Consider the following 12,482-nt stretch of genomic DNA (forward strand, 5'->3'; position numbering starts at 1 on the left):
TAGCTAATAACGTCACAAATTACCCCTCGATGACATTTTATGGGCGTCACAAGCATCGTCACGGATTCCCCGTCATAGATTACTCCTAGTGACGGCGCACGCGCAAAAATGTCATCGAAATTGGGACCTTCGGTGACGTTGTATAGAATGTCATCGACTTGCTATTTCCATGACAGTCAGTTAATGTCACGTGCTAGGAGGAAATATGCCATATTGTACCATATTCGGTGACGAGGCGACGTCACTAACTTTATGCCACATCAACACCCAAGCGGCTATCCCACTACTAGTGCCACTACTTCTATTATGCATGAAGATGACGTCATCAAAATATATTTACTCTCTTTTGAATCTAAATTACGATGAAAATAAGTATTTAATTCACATCACATCACATCAGATTATATAAAAAAGTTAAAGAGAACAATCACATCATAAGTTGATATGAAAATCAAATCATATTATATATGAAATTGTCTCAGCCAAATCATTCTGTAAACAAAAATGACAGTAAAAAACTGACTCAAGTTTGACACAGACAATAGGCAACATGAAAACTAATATTAACTAAAGACCACATATGTTCTCCTGATGATTCCAATGTAAGGATGGCATTCATGAACCATCTGGTTTAGACTGGGACTGCTGAGTTGCTTGCTGAGTTGCTTGAGCCCTCAAGAGAAAATCAAGCAGATTATCCGTCTCCTTTTGCTTCTTTGCCCAGGCTTCATTCTTCTCTTGCTGGCTCTTCTTTAGAGCTTCCAATTCTTCTTGCTGATTCTTCTGTATCTCTTGAAATGCTCTCTCTTGTGCTTGAAGTCTTGTGGCTAACTCCTCCCGATGCCTATAAATGAAAAAACACAACAACATTGCATCGTAATGAGATTAAAACAGACAAGAAAATAAGGTACAATGGTACCAATTTGAAATAGAGAAGCACATTATTAAATGTCAAGGCAAGCATGCCCATGGGCCAATGAAACAGTAAACCCAAGAATAACTTACAATGTTTTAAAATATGCAAAACCAACAACTTGATTACAGGAAGCATCACCAAAAGGTTATCAAGTCGATAACACAGGTTAAAAGAAGCACTCCTTAGTTGAACTTTTGTTCACTACAGTGAGTGCAATGTGCACACAGAAGCAAACAAAAATAACCAACAAGAACAGAAAGGGAAATAAGATAATTACCTGTCATTTGCATCTTTTGCCTCTCTATCCTTCTGTTCAATTCTTTCTTCTAAAACTCGGATCTGGGCTGATGAAGTAGAGCTCCCAGACCTCCTGGATCTTGATGCATACCCCATGCTGGAAAGGAAGCTGCTATGGGCGCTTTCTTCCTTTAGAACTTCAGCCACAATCGCTGTATCGGATACTGGCTGCTCACCTTCTGATTGTGCTTCTCTTTTATTTTCCGTCGCATTCTGTAGTATAAAGAAAAACATTGATGCTAAGGCAAAGTTTATATGGTAGATTACACTTGATCAATATGGGAGTCTATTTCAAGTCAGAAACAATAGAGGAATCTTACATGAGCTAGAAGTGCCGGCTCGCTCATGCTACCAGTCTTGCTGTTTGTATGGGTGTCTTTGAAAAACTCAATAGGACTTGGGTCCTGATTATTGTACTTGTCTTTTTTCTACAAGATATATGAAATTGTAACATTTCTACTACATATATATTGGCCAGATGCAATAGGCATAGGACTACAAGTAAGATATTTGGATTTCTTACAAGTTTGCTGAAATAGGCAACATAAGACATAGATCCAGTCTTTTGGTGATGCTTGACAGCTTCTCGGTTTTCCTTGTTCATTTGACATATTTTCTATATAAAGAAAATGAATATAAGTATTACATATGATACAATAGATGTGAGTGCAAAAACTATTGTTGGTCGCATATCTTGTTACAAACCTTGTTTCTCTCATCGGACCATTTATTGACAAGGCTGGTCCAATTCTCATGAGTAATGTTCGCTGGCTTATTTGATAATGCTTCCTGAGCAGTATAACCATTGAAGTATTTCTTCTTTATCCTGTAGCGTTGTTGTTGAACACCCTTCTGGATTACTTTTGTGCATACATCATTCCCAACCTTGTCATCCTTTTCCATCTCAAAGTTAAGATGAAATACCAATCATATATACGATTTATCACTAAATTTACTATGCAACATGTGAACACATGTATGAAAATTGAAGGAAACTATCCCACCACGATATCTTTAATAGCATGGGGAATAACACGTTTGAGTGGGCTTTTGGCATAGTCATTCCAGTGCCTAGCAACATGCATTCTGCTCCTGATGTGGATACCACACTCAAAAGAAAGCTTTGCTGCTTGGACTGGGTCTATAGGTCTCACTTTCCCCGCTGAAAAATGAATACGCATTTTCCTCCCTCCATTTCTGCTTGCATACTCCTGAAGCCCATGCCCCATCGTTGGTCTACGTCCACGACCTCTCCTTGACGGTCGTGGATCAGTTGGACCAGTGGAGCATGCTAATGCATCTACATTACAAGCTAGCAAATAAATTAGAAGGTTATAATTTCAAGTGGAAAATAGAAGGGGTAAAGCGATGATGTCGCATATACCTTGGCCTTGTAATGTAATCATGTTATCTGATTGTCCAGATGTGCCTATCATGTCTTGAGAACCTTGTACCCCTGAATCAGCGTCAAGTGAGTTGCCATCCTTAGAAGTTAGGTGAGGTGATGTGTTTGTTGGATTTGGTGCAGACTGTTCTTGATGGTTTGTAGCTTCAATTGACTCAGTTGTTGCGGTAGCTCTAGATCTTGTTATTCTTGAGGTAGCAGCTGCACTATTTTTGGATCTGACACGCTTTTTTGTTTTTGGCATGGTAGAACCTTCAGGTGCCTGGGTCAAACAGGTGAGTCAAACAAGGCAGTTAATCAACACTAACCTGTGCAATGTCAGCATAGGTTCAAATAAGAATGCAGTGAACAGAGATATCATCGTCTATATTAATTAGGAAAAGTGGAGGGACGGAAAATGTGAATAAATCTTTTGAGTCAACTATTTGTGATACTTATAGTGCATAGTGACATACACATGATACAACCAAGGCAAAATTAAAGCCAGTGAATCCACATTGCACATATTATTTAAGATGTAAGTCTGCATGATATATTACCATTGCTTTGGACTTAGCAACAACGACCTCCTCTTCATCTCTCAAATCCTCTTCCTCTGCATGGGCCTCCTCTTCAGCATCTGGTTCATACTTTGAGTCACTGCGATCATCAGCACCTCGTGTATTTTGTGTCGGTTGCGCATTAGAGGCACTAGGGTATACAAGGCTACGAGCTAAGCTTTGTATGTCTTTAAGAGACTGCCGCTCCGCAGCCTTGCGTTCTGCAATCCTTACATCCCTTTCCTTCAAATACACCTCACCCTTGCGTTTCTGTTCCGCAAGATATTCCCTGCTATGCATATCACTCTCCAGAACTGGTGGCATGATGTTAGTAACTGAAGCTGGAAAAGATGAGAGATAGTGAACTTAATGAATTGCCAAAACACCTACCAGCCTACATTATGAAATCTGCTTAAACATGTTTGGAAATGGACCTTAAAAGTAAATTACTATATGATGCTTTTGAGGGTTGTAGAACAGATCGAAATAAATAACATACATGGATATATGGAGCATCCAGAATTTAGTTAAACAAGAACAAGTGCAGACTCTGTCTTTATTCATTCTGAATAAGTGCAGACTCTGTCTTCATTCAGTTTTGAACAAGTGCACACTCTATCTTTATTCAGTTTGGAACAAGTGCAGATCCTATCTTTATTCAGTTTTGAACAAGGAAAAGTGGAGACTCAGTCTTTATACAGAATTCGAATCCCTTACATCACAAAGCTCCCTGGGGCAAAATTGCCTAGGAGCGTCTGTGTGAGGTGGCTGTTTGTGGGCCTTTTCCGTCAGTGGCACGGTGGCATGGGCCTCGGCTTGTTCGGGTAGCTGGAGCGGCCCAAAAAAAGCTTCTGAATACTCAGGATGCAGTACAATATTTCTGAACTACTTGAAATGGCTAGCAGCCTTGCACTAAGGCAAAGGGCTTTCAATAAGCATTCTATTCTGTTGTCTAGATGTTCAGCAAGAGCAGCACGGCATGAATGCCCTCAAGTTTAAAGTATCAGAATCATAAGAAAGAGAAAATGCTTAGGAAGTCAAGTTTTTCCGCGAGCAGCTATCATTTTGGGACTTGGATTTGAAAACCAAAGCCCTTGATGGGTCGAAGTTTTACTTAGTGTCGCAAACCACTTCTAGTAAAGAACTATTTATGGGGTAGCAGAACCACAAGCATGGAAGCCACATGATCGTTGTATGATAATAAATCTCATGACAACTGAATAAAGACTGATTAAATCTTACAGGGTTACTAGATTTGCCACACTGTCGTTCTATTCAGAGATGTAAAGAAATCTCACGGGCGTGTGTGCTTTGTCCCCCCAAATCCCTTCCCTAGTGATCCCTTACGTCTAGAGCTTGCGGGATGAGGAGGGTGGGATGAGGAAATTACGGTGAGCCGTCGCCGGTCGCTCCAATCGGTGGAGAAAGAGAGCCGGGTGGGCGGCCTCCTCCAATCAGATGTCGCCGGTTGATGCAGCGGATCCAAGCTCGGCCGGTCGGGCAGCCTCTTCCAATCCGCCGTCACCGGTCGCCGCAATCAGGGGGGAGTAGAGCGGAGTGCTCGCGGGGATGGTCGATGTGGTGGATCCGTGCTCTGCCGGCGGGGTGGCGACCCCCAATCTGCCGGCCCTGATCGCCGCAGTTGTGGGATTGGAGAGTCGATTGAATCTAAGGAAAAAATGCCCGGGTGGGCGGTGGCTTTTAGCGGTGCCTCTTCGCGGGCAAGATAAAATGATAAACTTTGGCTGGGTCTTTGACGGGTGGGGACACAGGGTGGATGCGGGAAAAAAATAGAGAAGTGGAGGGAAAATACTGCGTGGGTGGAGGGAAAAGAGTTTTTTTTTGTGAGAAGATGGTTTATTTTCAGAATTTTATTTCCACTTAATATTATGTAATTCATTTAATTCGAAATAAGTAGCAAATGATTATTAAAAAAAGCAAATCTTACATGAACATTATGATGTGGTGTTTTCCATTTTTAGGAGAATTCTAAATAAATATGTCAAAAGCTGTACAAAGGGGTCTTAGTATTTGATATGGCAAAAACAAAATGCAATGAGTGATTATTGTAACTACTGGTGTAAATAAAATTGGTAACTTCCTGCATAAGTGATCTAGGGTTCATCCTCTGTCATCACCCGTCCTACTCTTACACCGACTAAATCGATGACGGTGTATGTGATTTTTCTTTCATTGATTTTGTTTCGGTCGAGGCGGGGAAGACATAATCCAACAACACAGGTGGTTTTGATTTGACACTAGTGCGGGGACCGACCAAATTTTTGGGCAGGTCAAGAGGCGCCTAGTGTCGACCTCTTAGATCATCTACAAACACAACTCGCAAAATCCACCTCCAAACGCCCGCAACGCATCTGAGTGTTTGGGCCTGATTTGCGTTGCTCAGTTAGGTGGTAAAAATGCGTCCCTGTAGTGACCGGGAAGGCCGCTCGAAAGTTTGGGGCAGATTTGTGTCGGGCTATAGATGCTCTAAGAGCATATACATCTGGATATATAAAATATGGCCCCTCAAACGCCCGCGGACACGCCCAGACGCGTCCGCCGGCTGTGACCGAGCACGTCTTAAATTTCACTTGTTGTATCTGGACATCTCATACTTGATTCTTAAATCCATACAAAGACATATAAACAAAATAAACCTACATACTACGTAGACCACCTAGTTACTCATCCTCGAAGATGTCAACGATCTCCGTGCCCGGCTCCAGCAGCATTGGTGGCAGCCGGCTCTGCCTCCTCCGGCTGCTCCGCTCCGGCCTCCTTCGTCTCTATCTCTGCCTCGAGTTCGGCGAAGAGCGCGTCGGACGCCGCCTGCTCCTGCCGGAGGAACACCTGGTTGGCCTTCACATAGCCCTCATCCTGGATGGACTTCAGGATGGCCTGCTGCTCTGCCATCTCGTTGTACTGGGCGACGGCAAACTCTGCCTCCGCCTGCACCATGTTGAAGCCCGACAGCTGTAGCTCCGGCTGCTCCGCCTCCTCCACCTCCATCGGAGCTAGCTTCTCATCCTCCTCATCTTCTTCCCCCGGCTGCAACTCCTCCTACTCCAGCTCTGGCGAGTCTGGGGGCAGCCCGTCAGCGATGTGGGCTGCGCGTGGCTTGTCTCGCACGGATCTCGTGTTGAATCTCGGCACGGCGCTCCGGCGGGAGCATTGCATAGCAGGTGATCTTCCTCCGGACCATGGCGGAGCGCCGGAGCATGGGCAGAGCGCCAGGGCGGGAGAGGGAGGAGGTGAATGGGCTAGGACTGGCGTCGCGGAGAGGGGAGAGGTCGATGGGCTCGGACTGGCGGCCCAAAGAGAGGGGGTTGGATGGGCTAGGGTTTCGGTACTCCGATCGGGTCAAATAGGTGGATTTGCTCTCGGCCGGTGAGCTAGAGCGGCGTCATGCGACTTTCACACCACGATGACGGAGGAGGCGTCCGTCGGACCGCCAGATTTTCGGGCGAGTCCGTGTGGGATCTCTTCATCAGTCGTACGTGGCGGACGTGCCCGGGCGCGCCCGGACGCCCCATATTTGGACTGGACATGCGGGGTGCTGGTCAGTCCGGTCGTTTGAGGCTCATTTAAGGAGGTCGTCTGAGTTAGAAAATCACGACCGGTCAGTGACCGGGCAGCCCATCCGGACGTATGAGGCGGATTTGAGGTGCCCAGCTGTAGATGCTCTTATTAATACAGATATAATGCTTATGTCATTGTGGTGTATGCTTTAAAAAACGCTCACACTCATCTCGCTGCTTCTGCTCTTGTGCTAGGCTGCTAGCTATCACCTCGTCTCCTCCGTGCCGTTGACCACAAAAAGAATCCCCAAATCAGCGCCAAACGACCTGCTGCCGCACCTTGCCGCCGGTGGCTCGAGCACCTCTTGGGCCGAGCGCCCTAGCCCCGCTGCACAGGCGCTTGCTTTGCCGATGGCGGCTCCGCAACAGTGTGCTGTCCGAAGCACTTCGGCGGCCCCTTCCCCCTCTGCTGTCGAGGATGCACGCGGCGGAGGGGAGGAGTCGGAATGGGTCGCGCGAGAGGAGAAAGGTCGCGTCCCGGTGGTTCTGCAAGAGGCGCGTGCAAAGGGGAACCCGCGATATTGCTGCAGCCTGCAGGGTGAGTGCTTGATCGATCGCCTCCTAGTCTTCTACAGTATATATTTCAGTAGGGTGGAACAGAGTAGATTTATTGGCCACGTATATGTGTCAAATCCGAACCATGGTCTGTACTGTATTGCGTGAACATGAACATAAAACAGTTTTAAACTTTGGTAAAATACAAATAGGCATTATATGATCTACTCATCATCACTTGAATGCTCGTTCTCACTCAATGCACCATCTTCCTGTCCATCATCGTCAGTAGCACTATCTTCATCGTAGTTGTTGTCGTCGTTCAGAAGATCATGAACAATACTAGCATGAACAGGCGTGCCTTCTTCATCATCACGGCTATAAGTGTCCAACAACTGATCAATATCCTTCACAGTGGAAGTTGTCGAGGGCATTTCTTCCTGGTATGCATCTGTAGCATTGAGCTCACCTGTCTCCAGTTTAGGTACATCGTACAAATGTCTATGACTGAAAGTCTGCACCACATTCCAGTCCTTTCCATATTTTGTGTCCTCCATGTAAAACACTTGTTCTGCTTGAGAAGCCAAGATGAAAGGATCCTTCTTGTATCGAAGCGCCTTAACATTAAGACTTTTGAAGTAAACATCATCTTTCATGCCAGTCGCCTTGCCATGGAGATCAAACCAATCACCACGAAACAAAAAGACCGACCGTTCTCCATGCTTGTTTTTGGGGTACCGCAACTCAAGAACTTCTTTTAGAACACCATAGTACTCAGTTTCTTCAAGATTGACAATTTCTTTCACCATGATTCCTGAATTTTGAGTTTTTCTATTCTTTTCACGATTCAGGGTGTGATACCGAACACCATTGACATTGCAGGCAGAGTATACCACTAAACGCTTGTTTGGCCCACATGCTAGTGAGTACAAATCCTTCGGAACATTTTGTTCCCCTAAAGTATATATCTGTTACAAGATGCGCAGACAGTAGTTACATGGTCAGGTTATTGACATTAAAATGCAAGATCGACATAACAAAAACATAAACATATAACTTACATGCTTTTCGAACCATGTAGGGAATTCTTTCTTAAGTGTCTGATCAATGTTGATGACACCTTTCCTTTGTATTTCTTCCCGACAAACCCTACAACAATAAAGCACAAAATATCATTATAATTCATTTTCACTAGAGCCAATCACATACTTTACTATTGGTGATGATGACAAGTGAACTTACTCCATGTACTCCTCTACTTCAGGACAGTTGGTGAGCACATACCAAACCATTTGGTCGTACTCAGTTGGATAACAATGGAGTTTGGAGGACCCAAAACCTTTTGCAACAACTGAAAAAACTTCCAACTCATCAACAGAAACACTCCGCTTCCCATCCCTATTCCTATCTTCCTTGTTAAACCTTGTCTCAATATTAATCAAATATCTGGAGCAAAAGGTTAAGCACTCATCCACGACATAACCCTCTGCAATCGACCCTTCTGGCTTTGCTCTATTACGAATAGTTCCCTTTAGGTACCCAAGCCTTCTTTCTACTGGATACATCCAGCCATAATGCACGGGCCCCCTGAGAATTGCCTCTTCAGGTAGGTGAACAGCTAAATGGACCATTACATCAAAGAAGGCAGGTGGAAAAATCTTCTCAAGTTTGCATAGAATTACAGGAATATCTTCCTTCATCTGATGAAGCACATCAAGTCTAAGAGTTTTTGAGCACAGCTGCCTGAAAAAGTTACCCAATTCAGCAATTGCTTCATATATATCATTTCTCACAAGTCCTCTTAGTGCAGCTGGCATTACTTGTTGCAAAAGTATGTGGCAGTCATGGGTCTTCAACCCATGCACTTTACATGATTCAAGATCCACGCATCTTGCTAAATTACTAGCATATCCATCTGGGAATTTCACATTAGCTAGATACTCGCAGAATCTTTTCTTATTTTCCCTCTTAAGATTATACTCTGCTTTTGGCTTCGTAAATCCACCCTTCCCATCAGGTTTCATATGCAAGTCTATCCTTATTCCAAGTTTTTGCAGATCCACTCTTGCACTTACTGTATCCTTATTCTTTCCATCACTCTCTAGTAGAACCCCAAGTATATTCTCACATATGTTCTTCTCAATGTGCATCACATCAAGGTTGTATGCTAATTTCAGTTTCGACCAGTATGGCAGATCATACAGGCTCACCTTTTGACTCCAGTTTAGTTCACCTTTTTCAGGGCGCTTCCTCTTATTTCCTGGATACTTGCCTGGTTTGAAAACAAGTTTTTCTAACCTGTCCACCACTTCTTTGTTTGTGAACTTCCGAGGTTTCCCTCTATTCTCAGTCTTCCCATTGAAAAGTTTGCGTCTTCTGTAAGGATGATTAGTAGGCAGAAATCTCCGGTGCCCAACAAACCCAATTTTGTTTTTCAAAGGCTTGGAGCAAGGGTCCACATCACAATGCACACATGCATGATAACCTCTTGTGCTACGCCCCGATAAAGTGGCCAGTCCAGGGTAATCATGAATCGACCACAAAAATGCTGCATGCAAATTAAATGGTTCCCCCGTCAATGCATCATATGTTTCCACACCAGTTCCCCAAAGCTTCATCATATCTACAATCAGCGGTTGCATAAAAACATGGAACTCCTTTCCAGGTGCTTTTCTACCAGGAATAAGCAAAGACATCATGAAATTAGATTGGTCCATGCACATCCAGGGTGGGAAGTTGTAGGGGATGATAAAAACAGGCCACATACTATATGAACTAGTCATGTTTCCAAAGGGGTTGAATCCATCTGTGGCAATACCAAGCTTCATGTTACGGGCATCCTTAGCAAACCAACCGAACTCACTATCAAAGTGCTTCCATGCTTCACCATCAGCAGGGTGTCTCATAACATTTGCCTCAGCAACCCTCTTCTCCTCATGCCACCTTGCATCTGCTGATTGTTCCTTTGACACAAAAAATCTTTGAAGCCTTGGGATGATAGGAAAGTACCTAAGTACCTTGTGAGGTATCTTTTTCCTTCCCTTCTCATCTTTCCATCTTGAAGTCTCGCATTCAGGACAATGGCTCTTGTTGGCATGTTCGCCCCAAAACAATGCACAATCAAACTTGCAAACATGAATTGTCTCGTAACCCAGCCCGACTTCACTAAGAACATTCTTAGCTTCAGTGTATGATTTAGGTATATCAGCATGTGGAAACGCCGCACTAATCAACTCAACAAACTGATTAAATGCTCTATTTGTAATTCGGTTGTATGATTTGATATGGAGGAGCTTAATAATGAACGATAGCCGTGTGAAATCACTACATCCTTCATAAAGATCTTTCTTCACCTCCTCCATTAGCTTGGAAAAGAGGTTAGGCTTACCCTTGCCTTGCCTTCCAGACATGAACATATCATCTACCATATACGCAACATCACCTCCGTTGCCTACATCACAGTCATCATCATCATCTGATTGATATGCAGCACCCTCTATATTATCACCTTCATCATGACTGACCGCTTCACCATGAAAGACCCACCTTGTATATGTAACAGACATACCATTGCATTGTATGTGCTCCTCTTCTTCAGCCTGGCTGCGGTGTTCCACATTCATACAGTCTTTGCATGGGCACAGTATGTCCTGGTTTTCCCTAAAATTTTGGCGAACAAAACCCATAAACTCATCAACACCTTTCATGTATGGTGGTGCGAAACACGTTCCTTGTATCCAGCTTCGATCCATTGCACTACAACAAAATAGTTTGCCGTTAACAAAATTATGCTTACACCGCATTGAAGCAAAATCTACTACTAACACAACTAGTGAACCCACTACTAAACTGAAACAACAAAACGGGCACAAATTTAACCCTTTCAAGATTGATGAGAACATCTACGCAGGCAATGAATTTAGTAAAACAAAACCTCCTTCACATTGTCTTTCCTAAGTACAGCATATATGCTTGGTTTCCAAACGCCACGGACTTGTGCATGTCTTGTACACAAAAATATATATGCTCACTGCCATTGCAAAACCATGCATCTATCTATGCTACATCTAAGATTCGTACACACAATACAACAGCAGAAGTAACAGTTCAATCGTTCACACAATTTACCTTTACCTTGCAGGGGTCGGCTGGACTGATGCTTTGGGAGTTGGGGCCAAGCCGGGAGCACTGGCAAGTCCAAACTCTGCTCCTTCGTCAGGTGATGGATAGACTGCAAACTCTGCGCACAGTTGGGGACAGGTTGAGGACGAGCGACGTTGTCCCCGTCGTCGACGAGCAAATGTGATGCCTGTGGTGGAAGAATGGAGGTAAGAGGGAGAGGCGGTAGCCGGTGCGATGCGGCGGTGCTGTAACGCCTCGTATGATATGTCGATATGGTGGCCGGATGGATCCGCGTGAGGTGGTACAGGGGAGTGGATGCACTTACTTCAATTGGCAACAACTAGCCGGAAGCGATCTGTGCCGTGCTTCGGCTATCGCCGTGCTGCTTCTCCCCGCCGTGAAACGCCGCCAGCCAGAACCGAGAAGACGATCAGATCGAGTCACATATGCCCCGGGAAGAAATAACTAACCTACAAATATAGTCTCCCTAAAAAAACTACAGATATAGTCACACACGCCCAGGCGTGTAGTCCAAGAAGATGATATCACATTTGTATAGCATCCAAATTCTTTCCTAATGGCAACGTATAGTCCAAGGATATGATAGCACGATTTGTATAGCGTCCGTACTCTTTCCTAATGTTGGTTCTAACTCCTGTAATAATCCTTTTGGCATCGACTCTCCTGTCTTATTTTTAGATTTTATAGATAGAACGAAACAATATGACCTCACGAGCGCCTCATTCAAGTTTTTTGCCCAGACTGTTTATAATAAGAATAAAAAAAGTAAGATGTCATCGACTCTCCTATTTCCATTTTAACTTTTGAGATAGAAGGAAACAAAATTAGCTCACGAGCGCGCAATTGAAGTTTTCAGCATATACACTGCCAAACAAAAACAATTGTTTTAAAATTTATATTTTTAATGCCTGATTAAATTTTTGCTTGAGCCACTACCTATTTATATTAGAAAGAAAAAAAACCATCTAAAAAAGAACAAAACAAGGTCTTCCCTTTTTAAGAATATAATACTCATAAGTATTTCCATGGCCACTACCTACTTATATTAGATAAAATAAAATAATTACAACGCTAAATAGGCTTACAAAAAATGGTGGCAGGTCCCACTG

At 43.8% G+C, this 12,482-nt stretch overlaps 3 protein-coding genes, 1 long non-coding RNA gene and 1 pseudogene across 4 annotated transcripts; 1 reads left to right on the forward strand and 4 right to left on the reverse strand.

Annotated features, from left to right (window-relative positions):
* Nucleotides 1-200: 200 nt before the first annotated feature.
* On the reverse strand, nt 201-4,684 carry LOC147965072 (uncharacterized). The gene is made up of 8 exons (XM_087526658.1): nt 3,158-4,684; nt 2,598-2,880; nt 2,219-2,513; nt 1,919-2,129; nt 1,737-1,829; nt 1,534-1,641; nt 1,194-1,426; nt 201-844 (listed from the first exon to the last, which is right to left on the reverse strand). Exons 1-8 carry the CDS (start codon nt 3,479-3,481, stop codon nt 616-618), a joined length of 1,776 nt encoding a protein of 591 aa, XP_087382784.1. The 5' UTR covers nt 3,482-4,684; the 3' UTR covers nt 201-615.
* Nucleotides 4,685-5,838: 1,154 nt separating this feature from the next.
* On the reverse strand, nt 5,839-6,166 carry LOC147965073 (uncharacterized; annotated as a pseudogene).
* A 722-nt stretch (nt 6,167-6,888) lies between these two features.
* Nucleotides 6,889-12,032, forward strand: LOC125512683 (uncharacterized). The gene is made up of 2 exons (XR_007285488.2): nt 6,889-7,273; nt 11,372-12,032. It is a non-coding gene; the product is annotated as an uncharacterized LOC125512683 (long non-coding RNA).
* Nucleotides 7,286-9,466, reverse strand: LOC147965074 (uncharacterized). Its single transcript, XM_087527873.1, has 3 exons — nt 8,473-9,466; nt 8,292-8,379; nt 7,286-8,198 (listed from the first exon to the last, which is right to left on the reverse strand). The coding sequence occupies exons 1-3, from the start codon at nt 9,378-9,380 to the stop codon at nt 7,455-7,457; spliced, it is 1,740 nt and encodes a 579-aa protein (XP_087383999.1). The 5' UTR covers nt 9,381-9,466; the 3' UTR covers nt 7,286-7,454.
* LOC147965075 (uncharacterized) lies at nt 9,385-11,365 on the reverse strand. Its single transcript, XM_087527653.1, has 2 exons — nt 9,433-11,365; nt 9,385-9,397 (listed from the first exon to the last, which is right to left on the reverse strand). The coding sequence occupies exons 1-2, from the start codon at nt 11,130-11,132 to the stop codon at nt 9,385-9,387; spliced, it is 1,713 nt and encodes a 570-aa protein (XP_087383779.1). The 5' UTR covers nt 11,133-11,365.
* Nucleotides 12,033-12,482: the final 450 nt, after the last annotated feature.

Source organism: Triticum urartu, chromosome 6A (genome assembly GCF_056163025.1).
Source record: "Triticum urartu cultivar PI428250 chromosome 6A, HENAU_Tu73, whole genome shotgun sequence".
Classification (NCBI taxonomy): Eukaryota; Viridiplantae; Streptophyta; class Magnoliopsida; order Poales; family Poaceae; genus Triticum; species Triticum urartu.

What these genes read in the sequence shown, in the direction of transcription:
- LOC147965075 (XM_087527653.1), bottom strand. Translation starts at nt 11,132, where the DNA reads ATGTTCTCATCAATCTTGAAAGGGTTAAATTTGTGCCCGTTTTGTTGT.
- LOC147965074 (XM_087527873.1), bottom strand. Translation starts at nt 9,380, where the DNA reads ATGCACATTGAGAAGAACATATGTGAGAATATACTTGGGGTTCTACTA. An exon ending in GAAGTAGAGGAGTACATGGA is followed by an intron (nt 8,380 to 8,472) that starts GTAAGTTCACTT and finishes TTATTGTTGTAG; the next exon opens with GGTTTGTCGGGAAGAAATAC. An exon ending in CTACATGGTTCGAAAAGCAT is followed by an intron (nt 8,199 to 8,291) that starts GTAAGTTATATG and finishes ATCTTGTAACAG; the next exon opens with ATATATACTTTAGGGGAACA.
- LOC147965072 (XM_087526658.1), bottom strand. Translation starts at nt 3,481, where the DNA reads ATGCCACCAGTTCTGGAGAGTGATATGCATAGCAGGGAATATCTTGCG. An exon ending in GATTACATTACAAGGCCAAG is followed by an intron (nt 2,514 to 2,597) that starts GTATATGCGACA and finishes CTTGTAATGTAG; the next exon opens with ATGCATTAGCATGCTCCACT. An exon ending in CATGCTATTAAAGATATCGT is followed by an intron (nt 2,130 to 2,218) that starts GGTGGGATAGTT and finishes ATTGGTATTTCA; the next exon opens with TCTTAACTTTGAGATGGAAA.